At 36.9% G+C, this 16162-nt stretch overlaps 1 protein-coding gene across 6 annotated transcripts in view; it reads right to left on the bottom strand.

Annotated features, from left to right (window-relative positions):
* CCSER1 (coiled-coil serine rich protein 1) overlaps positions 1-16162 on the bottom strand; it is a 735753-nt gene that overhangs the window by 164163 nt on the left and 555428 nt on the right. The window contains exon 11 of one of the 6 annotated variants that reach the window (XM_065691966.1): positions 6564-6646. The exons of the other annotated variants lie outside the window; for them this stretch is intronic. Coding sequence (XP_065548038.1) covers positions 6596-6646 — 51 coding nt within the window. The 3' untranslated portion in view covers positions 6564-6595. Of the gene's footprint in view, positions 1-6563; positions 6647-16162 lie in introns of those variants that run through there. 6 annotated transcript variants of the gene reach the window in all.

A 16162-nucleotide genomic window follows, 5' to 3' on the forward strand; every position in this document is an offset into this window, starting at 1 on the left:
CCACAGGTTGAGATAAGAGCAGTCCAGTAACTAAGGTATAACACAAATCACTCCTGCTACCACCAATAATAATAATGATAAGCAGAATAACAAAGGAAGAGAATACAACCACTCACCACCCACCAACCGATACCTAGCCTGACCCGAGCAGTGATCTAGCCCGTCCGGGTAACTGCTCCCAGTTTATATGTTGGACATGACATGCTGTGGTATGGAATACCTCTTTGGCTAGTTTGGGTCAGGTATCCTGTCTCTGCTTCCTCCCGGCTTCCCCTCCTGCCTGGCAGAGCATGAGACTCACAAAGTCCTTAGTTGGAGTAAACATTACTTAGCAACAACTAAAAACATTGGTGTTATCAGCGCTGTTCCCAGGCTGAAAGTCAAAAACACAGCACTGCACCAGCTACTAAGAAGGAGAAAAATGAATGCTACAGCTGAACCCAGGACAGTCAGACATACAGCAGGGAAATATTTCAGACTATCATTTTTTTGAGAAGCTCTATAACTTTTTTTTCAGAAAGTCAAAAAAAAGCCTAACAGAGAAAAGGCAGAGAATGGATGGTGAAGAGATAACACCTGTCAAGGAGCCATAGTTACTATTAAGCAAGCCTTCTCTCCCCTTGAAATGGTACCTAAAGTCACAGAAGGAAGGGTGGATAGGAAAGCCATCTAAAATGCAGGGGTAGGGCAGGAGGAAGCAATGAGGTTTGAAACTGCTATTCGTTTTCAAAGCCTGCTAACCTCCAAGGCTTCAAAATCTTCACAAAATCCACATCAGGTTGAGATGGGAAAACCAAACCAAACCAAACCAAACACCTTTTGCATAACAAGTTCTACCTTTCAAAGCTCAAGAAGGGAATAAGGTGTTCAAAGTATGAAAATCCTCTAGTTTGCAACAAGTCAGTAGAGCTCCATCCTAGTGTGAGCAGATGCAAAGAAGCACTTAAAGGAAACCCTAAATTTTCCAGAAAAGAAATGTTTGATTTCACATGTGGGCATAATGCCATAAGCCACAACATATATTTACTGCAGGAACCAAAGGAAAAAGTAGAAGACATGTCAAAGAAAGACAAGTTCAAAGGTTCAGAGATCAGCAAACACACACATCACCCGCACAATATATAAGCATCAATATATCTGCAATTGGAGAGGAGATCAAGCCAGCTGGAAAACAGTCTGAAAAGGAAAATCACATGAGCTTGTTGACCCTGCAGCAACCGATACACTCAAAATAGAAATAAAGAAAGAGAACTGAAGGGCTAGCTCAGAATTTCACCAATTTCCTGTTTTCTTGTGCTTTACTAACATGAATGAGGCCACCAAGGTCTTGCTTGTGCTCCCAGAGAGATGCTGGTTTGTGCCCAGGGCTACAGAGGTGGAGGGTTAATATACTGACTCACAGCAATGGCTCACCACTTCCACACAAACCTTCCCATGTCTCACTTGAATAGCTTTGTGTCTAGCTACGCTACTGCTAGTTAAAATGTGCCAAAACCAATTACGGAATAAAGATGCTGCTATAGCAACAGCATCTAACTTTCCAATTAGTAATAATTGCTGAAACACCTGCCATAAAACATAAATACATTCGGACTGGGGGGTCTCTGAAACAAACTTTGCTTTAAAGAGGGTTTTTTATTGACCTTCATCATGATAATGAAAGAGAAGAAAGTGCCAGTTCTCTTTTTCCTGCTATCAAGTGTAATACAAATAAAGTATTATTTGTTTTTAAAGGAGTCCAAAGAATGTGTCCTAATGTCTTAAACTAATTAACCAAGCTGTGATTAGAGATTCCCAGGCAAGAAAAATTCCAGATGGCAGTCGGTTTACAGTGAAGAGCAGTGCAATGAACGCAATACTGAAATACCATGCGTTAAGATGAAAATGCTCTGATTTGCAGAGGAAAAGACAAAGTGTATACTAGTGTTACAGTAAATAGTTGTGTGATCAGGCAAGATATAACCAATTGTATTCACCCTATACATATTTTAAGCTGTGAATATATATTTTTACATGCAATTTGGAGTACAGCTGTACTGTTCAGTTCCAGTCACAAATGGAAATGGGACTCTTGCTTTGTGTTGCACCTAGAACATTTTTAGCAACCTCTCATAGCAGACACTATATGCAGGCACAAGTTTGAAGTATCTGAAATCAGCAAACTGATGCTGTTTCCCACTCTTAAATGGTAACAGTGGATAAAAGTATAAATTCCTCGTGGTCTTAAAATACTTAAATATTCTGTCTCTCAAACATTTGCCTTGCTCACCCATGTAGCAGGGATTATATGGTTTTCCAGTACTTCTCAAATATTATTTTGAAAATAATACCTTGTTTTCCCCACTTTCTGAGAGGATCCCTCTAATAACAATCTAATAGACTTATCTGTGACTGCTGCCAAAAGTACTCCTTCAGACACACTGAGTTCAGAATAATGTGCGAAATGTGGTGGAAACGCATAGTCAGAACACCCTGATGTTTGTAAATAATTTTTCAAACACACAGTATGTATGGGCAACATGCAATCCTTGAGGAGAAAAAGGAGAAAAAAGAGAAAAGATGAGTAAAGTGGGGAGCATCCACTATTTCCTCTACAGTAACTGTGTCCCAACTTTCGGGGTTTTTTTGCAGAACCCAGGGCTACTCTACTATCAAGCTCTTAGAGGTTGCAAAGAGGGAGAAGAAAGTGTGTTATTTTCCCCTCAGTAGTGAAGTGATCGATCATACAATCGCAGAGCATTTCACAGGGGTCAGCAATTCAGACTGTAAAAGACCCGCCACGCATTAGCCCTGCTTGTAAGAGCCCAAAATCACACATAAGGACTCCCATTTAAGCCTCTTCAGAGATCCTAAATGGAGTGAACATAAGCAGTTAATCAGAAAGACAGGTTTCACAACAAATGTAATAAATTCCCAAATGCTCAAGACCAGCAGCGCTTCCTGAAACAGAAGCAGCAGTAAGCGCAGCAAACAGATGTTGTTGTTTCACAAAGGTAAGTTTTAACAAACACTTAGACATGGCTCAAAAATAACATTTCTATATCAGAACAGAGTTTTGACTGGTTTTTTGTTTTTTATTTTTTAATTTAAACAGAAAAGTAGTAGAACAGTGGTAAAGATAAATTTACACTTTTAGTGAGGTACACTGCTCATTCCATTTACACTTGTCAACCGGTTATGCCACCTGTTGGGACCACCAGAAACAATTCGTAGACTTTTTCTCTTTTTCTGGGCAGTGGTGTGTATATACTTAAGAAAAATAAGCTGTTTTAATTTTTAAAAAAGAATTGAATAATTTAGCACTTTAAATTCAAATATTTGACATGGAAAAAAGAGTTGTTACTATAGAAGTCAGTCAAGTGCAAGAAAACTAATGGTGTTTTAATACTCTATTTTTGCAAATGACCTAATTAACTTTTTACAAAAAAAAAAAAGTGTCCTCTAACATGCTAGTATATTGCACTTCAGAGTTTCAATAAGGTGTTAATTTCAATAAATTATATAAAATCACAATCCTTGCCCAGTTATTATTCCTGAACTCCAAAGGGACACCTCCAGATAGAGGGACTTATCTAAAAATTACTATTTCATTAAGCAACTCACTTTCACTTCACCTTTGAAAGGTGATGTCACACTGCCAAATATGATTTGAGAGAACAAAGTCTGTGATAAAGGCTCTTGCAGCATTATTAACTACAGCCACATTGTGAATGCTTAAAAATAAGATATGTTTCCTTTATATGCTTAAACAATATTAAGGCTTAAACAATATTATGGCATTCCATTCCAATGCCATGGAAGCTATCGGAAACTTTACCATATAAATGAATGCAAAACTGTGTCAAGAAAAGCCTTAATGGTCCCATTAAACAGCATGAGTTTATCTTATCTTTTTATTTATTCTGGTTTATTTCAGCCTTTGCAGAACCAGCTTTTCATTCTGAAACCACTTCCTAGGAAGATGGCCTTCCTCCCATATTTCTAAATCAGGTAGAATGCCAAGTATGCTTGAAATGCAAGGAGAATTCCTTTGACTCAAGTTTGCTGCTAGTTTTTAATATAATTTTATTTATAAGATTATTTTCAGTCATAAAACACCAGAAATGTTTTCAGAACCTTCACACCAGCACAGGACATCACCACTTGCTTTTAGGCACTGGTAATATCATTGACACTGAAAAAAATTATTCATGCTTTGAAAATTAGGTGATTAAGCATATTCTTAATTTTTTTTTCCTAGGCTGGATCTAGAGGTAATAGGCTTATCACACTGCACAGGCTGCACACAGCTTTTACATGATGGTGTATGTTTTAAACAAACCCACAAATCAAGTATAATGTTTATCTCTGGTTCTTTTTAGCATGTTAGTTTTTCAGGGGGAGAATTATGACTTGTGCTCTCTGGAAATGGCCAGGCTAGCATAAGAATTAAAGGAGGCAGAAGATAGGCAATTACTTCACAAAAAGACAGATCTACAAAGTATCGATGACAGGCTACACTGCAGGGAATGAGCAGAGTTAAGATTTGTATTGTGAATTAAGATTTAATGAATCCCCAGGCAAGTTTTATCAAAGAAACTAAAGGAAAGGGAAAAGAGAAAGATGACTACTAATTAGCTAAATGAAAACACTATGTAAGTTAAAAATAAAATCCATCCAAGACAGAGTGACCTTCAACATTTAGGTATAGTGCTAGTCTTCAGGAGGTAAAATGCCCTGTTATTTCAACATAATAATGAATTAACTACCATGAAAACTACACTGTATTTCAAAATCACAGCGGCATATTTCCAATTTGCATTTTCTGACAGTAAAGAGATTGTGAAATGTGTTTTTTTTTTCTTTAAAATAAAAAAGACCAAACAACAAAACAGCTCTCTGAAAAAAACAATCAATTAAGTGGATAAAAAACTTCAGTAGAAGAACATCTATCTCTCTTTTTATTTATATTCATCCCAGAGACAGTAATCCAAAATAAGGCGGGCACCATATCACATCCAATACACAAATATAACTATCAAGCACAATTATCTAAATAATGGTAAGAGTTCACTGCACAAAGTGATTGCTTTCTTTGATAACTACGCTAAAGACCTGTTTTACAGAGAAAATAGAGTTTATGGACTTATGCAGATATATTACAGGCATAAAGTGGTTATCTGGACAAAACATTTCAATCAGTCTGTTACAGAAGTAGCTCCATTTCCTATTTCCAACTGATGATAATTTTAAAAGTAATTAAGGGTAAATTATTTGTGGAGCTGGGAACATCATACGTTTGAGGATTTTTTTCAATATTTTTTATTCTATATTAGACAAACTGACACAAAGAACAGTGAGAAATGTTCTGTTCCCAACAACTTGAACTTGTCCATGCAAGACATAACCATAGGCCAAATCTCCAGTACCAAAATTGATGGCTAAAAATGCAGCTACTAAGGAGAAAAAGCATGATCCAATGTCTTCTGAAAGAGTTCACTGAACATTCTGTTTAAGAGAGTCAATACTCTTCTGTGAAAATACAGGACAAACTTCTCTTTGGGAAGGTGAAGTATTTCAAAAGACTTAACTCCTGTAACTAGGGTCATAGTCAAAGGTGAGGCCAGAGGCACAAGCCTGATGAGACGCACTACAGGTTGTCCCCATGCCTCCATGGAAGCCATTGGATGTATCTGACCATGCTCGGGTCAGACTCACTGGAAGAGGCTCTATTCCCCATTCTGTTTCTCAGCAAGAATCAGTAAGCTGCAACCCCTATGATATCCTTGGCACCAGCAAGAATTTAAGGCTGTAGAAACATTTTCAGAAGCAAAGTATTTGCAGTTTTAAGTGTGGATCTCTCACAAATTACTATGGAAAAGCAGATTTCTTAAAAGTAGGCTTTAATTAACAGAACAACCAGAATCTTTACTTTTTCCCCCTCGGAGTTTAGTTTTTCTTTAGAAATGAGACCCTAAGGGAATAGCTCCCTACTGCATTAAATGTAAAATTTTAACATTATTGAAGCTACTTTTCTGTTGTCTAAATGTGGTATTTCTGGATGGTCTTATAAAAACTAAAGTTACAATAACTAGAGAATAGCAAAGCACTGAAAACTCTTATCTACAAACTTGATAAAAAAGTAGTAGTAAAGCAAGTGACCACCTTCATAATTTCATACAAAATACAACTGTCAGACTATACATCTTAAATTCTGTATTTTGTTTTTCCTTAATTTGCACTTACTTGAAGCAACTGAAAAAAAAAAAAAGCTCATTTTTATTTGCTATGAGAACCATGACTCAAAGACCTCAAAATTCCCAGTGAGATATGGTCTACTAAGATTAATAAAGAAAGAGCCTAATCTCTTCCCTAAAACTATACTATCTCAGTAACAAGAATAAATTTATGCTTCTCCTCCATTTGGGATACATATTTACTAGCAAATAAAAAATAATTCTACTCATTCAATTCTAGAAAAATAATTTCTGGGGCAGTCTTGAAAAATCAAGAAATACTTATGCATGAAAAGAGGTAGTAAATCATGGTCCTGATCAAAGTAATTTGGCTTTCAGCTTTACCTTCCGCTTTCTCTGTTCTCTTCATTATGTAGCTGCTAGCAGCTGCCCTTTATTCCAATAAACTTCTGGATACACATATATCCTTCCTGCCAGTAAACACGAAGACTCATTAGAGACAAACAAGGTGGAAAAAAATCCAAACATCTTGAGAGAAATTCTGACCCACTGAAGTTAACAGCAAAACTTCTATTTCAGCATGATCAGCGCATCGTCTCCATGCATATCCCCAGAGAGAAGTGGTCTAATGGTTACATCTCAAGTCAGAAAATGTGCAAAACTGCCAGATATCAGGTACAAATCTGGGCAGCTGCACAGCTGCTCTCCATTTCCTCATTTGCAACATGCAGATAATAAACCAGGCAAATGTAGACCGTCACTGAATAACTAAGCACCGCTATTGATTTTTCCTTTATAAAAGACAACAGTACAGATTCCAAGTTAAGAACATTGTTGCCCAGTGCTAATAAGAAGGAGAACCTGGGAAGAAGGGGATTGTTTACTTTTGTAATTACTGATTTTTAAGGTACATATATGACTTTATTACCTAAATACTCTTTAAATATGAAGCTTCATAAGCAGTTAACAAACCAAATACAAGATCAAATGGACCTTATGCAAATGCCAGTAGCAGACTTGCTTTAAAGGACAAAAATAAATGCTATTAACTGGGCTAAATGTCAGAGATTCTTGGGTGCTTACAGTTAGTTAGAGGAAGACTTTGTTTTAGTAACATATTCATAACCTAAGAAAGTTCATAGTTAATTGTATACCAGTGAGGAACAATCTCCACAGATTTCTAAATTCTATAAATGTGAAAAACCAAAGGAGGCTTCTTTTGTGTACATCCTATTGGGAAGATCTGTGAAGAAAAGCTAAACATCCTCCCATATATGTCAAAACCAGAAACTACTCTTTGAGCTTTTCCTAAATGCTAATGCAGGTTGGTAGTTAGTAGTTTGCCACCACGACCTCAATCCTGCAAGCTCCATACAGAAGCTCCAACTGCTCTGTCTGTGTAGTCCAGCCACAAATACTCTCCTTGCCAATACAGCCTATAATCAGTGGTCATGGTTTTGATTTGTAACCCTCCTGTGGTTCTTTTATTTCTTCTTCTTTTTTGTTTACTTTTTTTTTGTTTGTTTGTTTGTTTATTTTGGTTTTTGTTTTGTTAGCAATAAAAAAGATACTTTGTTCTTACATGGTGAAAGGCTGGACATAAGTCTTAAAATACTTAGCAACTCTCTCACAGGATACTTCCACCCCACCCGCCTTACAAGAAGCTCCTGATCAAAGGGCTCGTCCTTGTGCCATTGACCTGAATGTTCATGACCAATTCATGTTGCCTGTATAATTTCTGACAATGTCACCAGACAAAGGGATATTCTTCACAGAGTGATACTATTTACAGTATGTCACCTACTTGTCCTTTACCTACACAATGTTTACAATTTATGTGAGTAGAAGACTGGTGATGATAGTGAATTGTTTGTTTCCAGAGACTCCTCCAACCAATTACAAGAAAACACTTAGTAGCTGCCTAAACTGAACTTTCGGCCTTCTCTCTGAAAGGACTGCCATTATTAAGGACAGTACAGAATGGGGGAAATCACTGCAGATTACTAAGGCAACTGCTAAAAGGGAAAAAAAGAGAAAAACTGAACTAATCAACAGGTAACACCTTTTTTTTTTTTTTCTTCCCCACAAAAACTAAGGTATGAACCCACACAATTTCTTTTACAGCAGATTATTTCTAAAAAAAAAACCCTGATTAAATTTCTTCCTAGCTCCACCCTGTTCCTGCATCTCAGCACTCCCTGTACCACATCATTTAAATCATGTGTGGTTATTGCCACTGTAGCCGAGACACGATCTGGTAACAAGCATAAGAAAGAAGCCAGGGACCTTAACCTTTTAGACCAGCTATTTCAGAAGAGAAATCACCACGCTGCTACATACTGGCAAATGTGAAACACCTTTATGGCAAAACATCAGAAAGGTTGTTACAAACTACCATACTGATAATAAAAAATATCATCAGCACTGACATGATATATCTCTCTGTGGCAAGCCAAGGATCAACAGTGTTTGCCACCTCATGGACAAACTGTAAAATACACACAGTGTGTATTCATGACTGACAGCATCTGGAAACAGGATTAGAGGATTTCAGATGAAAATTTGTTCCGTTCAGATGAACAGGATTTGCAGTCCTCCACAGCAGTATCGAATATTTACTACAGCTACCTGTACTTGGAACTAGAATTTTCAAATCCTCCTGTAAAGAGAGGAAAACTGTATCTTCTTAAACATGCTTGTTTGTTTTGAAGGCCAAGGTAGAGTTCATAAGAAACCAGAAAAAGAAAAAAAGAAAAAACTGAGACAACCATTACCTAGCCTTCACGATCAAATATAAATCTAATGTGTGATTTATAGCGCAAGTTTACTTGAATACAGCTCAACAAAAGTCTTTGATAGTAATGCAGAAATTCATTTTCACATAGACAACACTACAGTGCATCACAAACCACATTTACCAGAGAAACTAACACCTATGATTATTGACTATCAGGACAGAGCATGTGATGTCAGTTTCGCTCCCTCCTCATCCACAAAAGTTTAATAGCATCTATTTTTTTCCTTTCAGTCTAACATAATTTGTGATGTGTCAGTCAACTGGTTCCTAATTCCCTGACCTTGCCCTAAAAAGTTCATGAACCTGACCTGCTGCTTGTCATTCGAGTCACTGTGACTACATAGAAAATATGTTTTCAATCTTGCTTTTTTTCCTCAATTTGTAACTAGACTGCTTGAAAGACCCATTTCTGAGTTGGTATTTCTGCCATTTGCTTTAAAAAGGGTGTTAATTTTAAAGGCCAAGACCAGCCATTAGAAGGCTAGTGCTGGTTAAACTACTAGATGAAATATGAAGACTCAACCTGAGTCATTAAAATTTCATTATTCAGAAAAGGATTAGACTAATTTGGTTTTAAAACTCAGTACCAATGTAGAATAAGAATCAACAATATATTCAACAGTTTACCAGAAACCTCACATTTCCAGGGAGATGAACTAGACTGTTTCATTAGTCTCTGCCTTATCAAGGGTACTCTTCTCAAAAACTGAGCAAATGTGTTATTTTTTAACTATTTGATTTGTATAAAAAATGAAGGATGCCAGAGACTGAAGTCCCATTGGATTAGATACTGCCATGGGCAAAGTATTTACCAAAGATGGAATAAAAATATTCAATTTAGAGTGCAAAATGTCTGCTCATAATGCATGTTAAAAACTTCAACCAGTCTCAAATTAATAAAACTTAACCCAAACCTTAAATAAGGGCTCTGTAGATCTTTTCACCTTACTTCAATATTTTGGCAGTTCATTGTACTTGGTTATACGAATGTCTGTAGCCAGTTTCATCAGTTTGGAGATGGCTCGTGTGCCAAACGTCTGACTCTCCAAGAGACTGCAACTGTGGATTCAGCTCTGTCTCAGACTAAGATATATGGAAGTTGGATTTCTTTTTCTTTTTTTGCTTTTTAAACTAGTAACTAATAAATGCCAAAGCATTTCTCTTCCTGCTACACTCACAACAATCAATAGATGTTACATTTAGACCATTTCTGCAGTATTTCTTCATACAGTGCAATACACTGCAATTCAGTGATCTTTTCTCCAATTTAAAAGGAAAAAAAAAAAAGGACAAAATCATAGCAAGAATTGCATCTTGTTTTTAAGTGCAGTGTTTAATCAAAGAAACACTCCATGAAGAAGGGGACACTGAATAATACTTAAAAAAAAAAAAAAAAAAAAAAAAGGATTCAGAACACCAGTCTCTTTCAGTGTCATACAGAATAAATACAGAATAATTTCATTTGGGGCAAAATGGTAAAATTTATATACTGCCAACAACAAATCAATTCTTTCACCCTTCTACATAACATGGAAAAATCAAGAAAGTAAATATGACTTATTTTATACTTATTACCTTCAAAGCCAGTCTTACAAAACCTATCAAGAAGGAAGGTGAATCAAATCTAAAACCTCTCTCCAAATACATCTCATCAAATTGAACAAAACACCTTCAAGGAAACAAGTCTGCAGACTTGTTCGAATGGGAGCAGTTTGCAGTCAATTGTTCTTTTCATCCTTATTTTACTCATTTAAGGCCACCTTATTCATACTGATACAGAAACTCCCATAGAAACTCCAGTTCTGAGCAAAGCCAAATTACTAGTTATTAATCCTACTTTCCTTCATATTTTCCCACCTTCCTTTAGCTAGCCTATTAAACATCTTATTAAAAGAAAAAAATAAACCAGGGTAGATTCATGTGAATTTGTGCACTTTGAGTACTTCTTTCTCCTGAGAACAGCATTCGCCAGGACAGCCGGCTTTTGTGCCAATTGTATGTATGTTTTCACTATGGCTGCAGTTTACTATGCAGATCACTTACTATTAAATTACTAAAACTTTAAAAAGTAACAAAACACACCACTGCAATTACAATGACCAGCAGAAATCTCTCAAATTCCATGTCCATACCATAATGGAAATAAAGAAGGCACTTTACCTGAAGCTCAGCTATGGACACATTTCTTAAAGCTGTCATTCCTGCCTCTATACCAATACTTATCATAAAATACCCATCTATATATCCCATGGTTTTCTGCAACTTACATGTCACCAGTATTAATTGCTTTAATCTTTTTGTATTCAAATCTACCTCTCAGTTCTTGGGAGTGCTGAGAATACCCTCGTGGGAAACTCCACATACCCTACCCAGACTTAACATGCTCCTCCACCTTACCAGAGGAGCTGTGATGCCAAGCTTCTCCTCACCCCAATAAAAGCTTTCTTAGATCTTGTTCTTCAATTCTCGCTCGTGCAAAACTTATAACTGATCCAAATTCTCCCCCTCTTCTTTCTTCAATTTTTATATCAATTTCCTTGCTAAACATTTCAGATTCTCTGACATTTATTTGAAACTCTACACACTGAACACCAGAAGCTTTCCGCATTGTAGAGTCAGTACAAAGCATCCTAAAAGTTGTGCTGGATACCTACCTAGAAATACAGAGATGTGATGGCTACTCATGTAAAAAGGCATCCACCAACTCAAAGAGGAATACCCCCCTTTCTCCGGAAAATTCTTGGCAATATTGCTGCCTTTGTCAGGAGTAATGGTGCTTTTCTTCCTGAAACTGGCTAGCTTAGGACAACGAAACTTGAGAAATATCATAGGGTGGACATCATATTGCTGCATCTTCCTGCAGCACTAATGATTATAGTTTTTTCTCCAGAACTACTGATTAACTCTTTTTTTTTTTTTTTAATTTATTTTTCTCCAACTGAAAGTGACAGGCGGGAAAAATATCTTGATAGAAAGCAGCATAATCCAAACAAATTAATCTGGACAGCACTTCTTCCAAGTGAGCTGCAGCACATTAACAAAAACGGAAAAAAAAAAACCCAGAAGCTCACCACCATAAGTCATTAGCCTGGACTGGAAATAGCAAGAAGTAAGTGTTCTCCAATCCCATTTTGCAAAGAAATCTACATCAAAAGCTTTCTCACTGCACCGAGGAAAACCAGAAATACCAGGACTGAAGTATATGCTTGCTTTCTGTTTCTAAAACTCTCTGACACACTCTGCAGGTCACAAGGTGTCATGTCATGGTGTTTCATTCTCAGTGGAAGAGGGGAAAGTGTATGAGGACCTACAGAGCAGAAAACAGACTGTAAAGCCTCTTGGAGAGGGGAACAGAAAATATAACAACAATAATAATGTAAAAAGCAGGTACAGCAGGTACAACTCATGTGTTTGTTCCTCAAAGATCAAACATCCTGCTTGCACAGGAGTTCTAAGAGTTTACTTAAACATTGTCACTTCACTGCTAGATTAGAATAATGTTTTTCTATTCCACAGCCATGTTTCCATCCTTGGAGAAGCCCTAGGATGGTCACTGAGCCAGAGGTGAGGCAAGGGGATCAGTGCAGTGTGGGGTACACATGCACTCAGCAGAGTACAAGAAGGTCTGCAAGAAAAAAATAGGAGTGAGAAGGTGATTCTCCAACTGCAAAACATGCTGACACCATCCTGGTGACTCCTGTGAAAATGCTATCATCCGGCCACTCCAACTCACAATGCCTGCAATTACACTTGCAGTGGTATGCAAAAAGAGCAATTCTTTCTACCCCAACAGAGCTTCCTGAAGTTCTTCCACCTCTTTCACTGGCTGTACAGTATAGCAAATTGGATAAAGAGTCTTTTGTTTTGTCACTCCCTCATGACCAAACTGGCTGGAAAAGAAGGAAACACAAAACTGCACAGCACAAAGATGTACAGCATAATATGATATATGTGATTTAAAGCTGCAAGTGACAGGTAGAACAAGCAGAGTGAGTGAATGAAACTCTAGCATGTCTTGAAGATTACACTGGAAAAGAGAAAACAGCACATTTAACCGTACGTGGGGGGAGAAGGGAACTGAACCTTATGAAAACAGCTACAATATTGAAATTAATTTTAAACACTTCTGTGATATCCGCAAAGCCTAGAATAATGTCTCCAAAGTAATCTCTAATGCTAGTTAGCATGCCGGTGGTGCTGCTAGAGTAATTACATGCTTTCACATGTAGATATGAATTTTAAGGCTACAGGCTACACCTCTGAACATACTACTGCTTCTATCTTGAGTTGAGCTCTCAACCATGACAACTGGCTCCTTGTAATATCTATGAATATTCTTTTCATAGAAATTATGTCCATTTTACATCCCAACATTAGGAACTCCCAGGAACAGGCAACAAAGAAGTTATTTTCATCTTCTTTAGTAGTAATGGGATTTTAAAAAAACCCAACAAACCAAGGGTTTATTTTACATTTGTTGCTCACCCAACCCCTGAAAAGTAAGCTATGCTACAAACAGTAAAGCTCATTTAAAGCCCCTAAACTGAATGATCAAGATTTACAAAGATGGGTGGTACCTACTGATTCACTGCTAATGATTTTTATTTCAGAAGTACAAATTTCAAAATATTCATATGCAATTATAAATGCAATTTATAAACATTTATTTTGGCATGAAATTTTCTAGCTATGAGAATTTCTCTTCACATAAAAAAAATATCATGGTAAGACCTCCTCAAAGGTGCCTTCCCCCAGTGATTTCAGTCAAGATATCAGGTAGAAAGTCTGGTATAAATAAAGGCAGGTACAAGGTACCATGATGTCACAGAATTCCTTGTTAAAAAAACTTATTTCTATACATATACATCTCCCAGAAATGAAATCTTGGTCATGATGTATCAATTTCAGAGATTAGTTTATTGTGGGAGAATCTTGGAAGTTGGTTAAAAAAATAAGATGAAGATACTGGAAAGTTTGATTCAAGCTTAAATATTGGTATAGTTACAGCTGCATTACACAATCAAGATGGATGACTGGATAAAAAAGTACTAGAAAAAAAGCAAAAGGGCTTTAGAAGAAGCCAGCCAAACACTAGTTTTGAAATAACAAAGTCTAAACCCTGCTGAATTACTTGAAGGGAGAGTAAAATTATCATTTGTGTGTATTTTGTTTTAGCCAGTCTTCAGCATTAACTTCTAATGCTAAACTCCTCCAGAGAAGTAAGCAAGCAGTTGATAGCCAAAAGATACCTTTTACTAAGCAATTTACATAAACCAGACAGGAAATATAATGCAAACAGTACTTTAAGCATCTAAGTTCCTACACAAAATTACACACAATGCCCCAGTTACTTTTTACAAGAAAAACTATTAGTGTGCATCCACAAAGTTTTTTGATCATTATCTTATGCAGCAGCAATGTTGACAAGGCAGAACACAACCCCTCTTTGGAAGCGCTTTCCCAATCTTTAGTCACAATGTCCAATGTCAAATCTCACAGATGCTGAGGAAATTTCATGCTTACCTGGCTATTCTGGGTTCATAAACACCTTTTAATATCCAGAAAGCACTTTAAACTTCATCATGTCTTTAAAAGCACTGACAACTAGGCATGGAAAAATCACAACTATAATATCATTAATAAAGTTTATTTGTACTAAATTTTCAAGTTTAGCAATAGAAATAAAGGCAAAATTAAGGAGCAATGCCTTCTTTGGCTATTTAATAGTCAAGCAAAGGAATGGGTGCGTGATTTAGCAGTGCCATAGTTACATAAGCGTACATTTGAACACACATTCAATTCAAAACCCCCACCCTCTGGGAATCTGTGCCCTAGTTTTCCTGGTAGCCTACAGCACATGCCAAATTTGAAATGGAAATATTTCCCTAATCAGCTAAATCTGGGTCAAAATGTCAGCTCAGCTTAGGTCCAAGTCGATGCCACTCATGATCTCTAGCATGGCCATAATGAATATTTGTGCAGCATGAGGGACTCCCAACATTAGTAGTGGGGAACAGTCTCCTAATGACTACCACAAAGTGAAAAATACACATATACACACTTTTGCCTTCCTGTGGTATATGTGGTTCTGACTGCTCACCTTAGGAAAGCAATCAGCAGTGCAGAAACACTGCACTTGTCTCCATTGCCTTTGCGCCCTCTCAAAGGCTGCACAATAGTCCCTGATCCATAAAGGCACAATTCTTGTTGGGATGCAGCTAACTGTTACACAGGAACAGCTTTTGCACTGTAGCTATGGCAAATTAAAGGCACTTAGTTTTAGGCAGTCAATGAAGCTACCCTGACTAAAATATATAATATATGTAAAGTTTATGGGTAAAAGCCTACTTAGAATTAAGGGGCAGACACACACACAAACACAGGGGTAAGCAGGTGGCTCTCTCACTGACATGTACCAAGCCCCTTGCCATCACGTATTAGCAGCTACAAATACGTTGCAAACCAAGATAGCTTTTCCTGTTCTCTTGTATTAAATAAAACCATTGATATAAAAATAGAATATTACACAAGAAAGCAAGGTCCTCATTCTGCAAACCGCTAAAAAAGGTGGTGATCTATTAACTAATAATAATAGTAATTATTGTCATGCAACTATTGTCTTCAGCGACTTAGACAGGCCAAGATGACAAAACTAAAGCCAAGTCTTAAAGCTAGCAGATCCTCTGACTTTAGTAGGCTTATGCCAATTTACACCAGCAGCATGCCTCGCTCTTCATTATGACAATTCCATTCTTTTAAGCCACTGATGCACAATCCCAGCATTAATTTCCGATAATTTTCTAGTCTGTGGACATTCGATGCATTGAATGCACATTCATGTATAAATCATACACATTACAGAAACCTAAATTAAGATGTAATCTGTTCAAAATCACTTTCCCTTACTTTGCAAATGGTTCCTGTTTTGAAATAATTGGCCCATTAATCAACAGAAAGCATACTTCATACAGTAAAACTGCATCGCTTGATTGTATCAGAGCACATCATTACATAGTCTGGAAGTAAGACACCATAACACTGAAGGCTATCTATGCCCTTTACCTAAACCTGATGTTTTCACACATTATATATATTTTGTTGAAAAATTACATTTATGGGGATATATCTTTCATATTTGAGGCAACCCCCTGAAGTTCTTGTACTCTGCCTGTGTGCTGAGAGCAAGCAA

Source organism: Lathamus discolor, chromosome 1 (assembly GCF_037157495.1).
Source record: "Lathamus discolor isolate bLatDis1 chromosome 1, bLatDis1.hap1, whole genome shotgun sequence".
Taxonomy (NCBI): domain Eukaryota; kingdom Metazoa; phylum Chordata; class Aves; order Psittaciformes; family Psittacidae; genus Lathamus; species Lathamus discolor.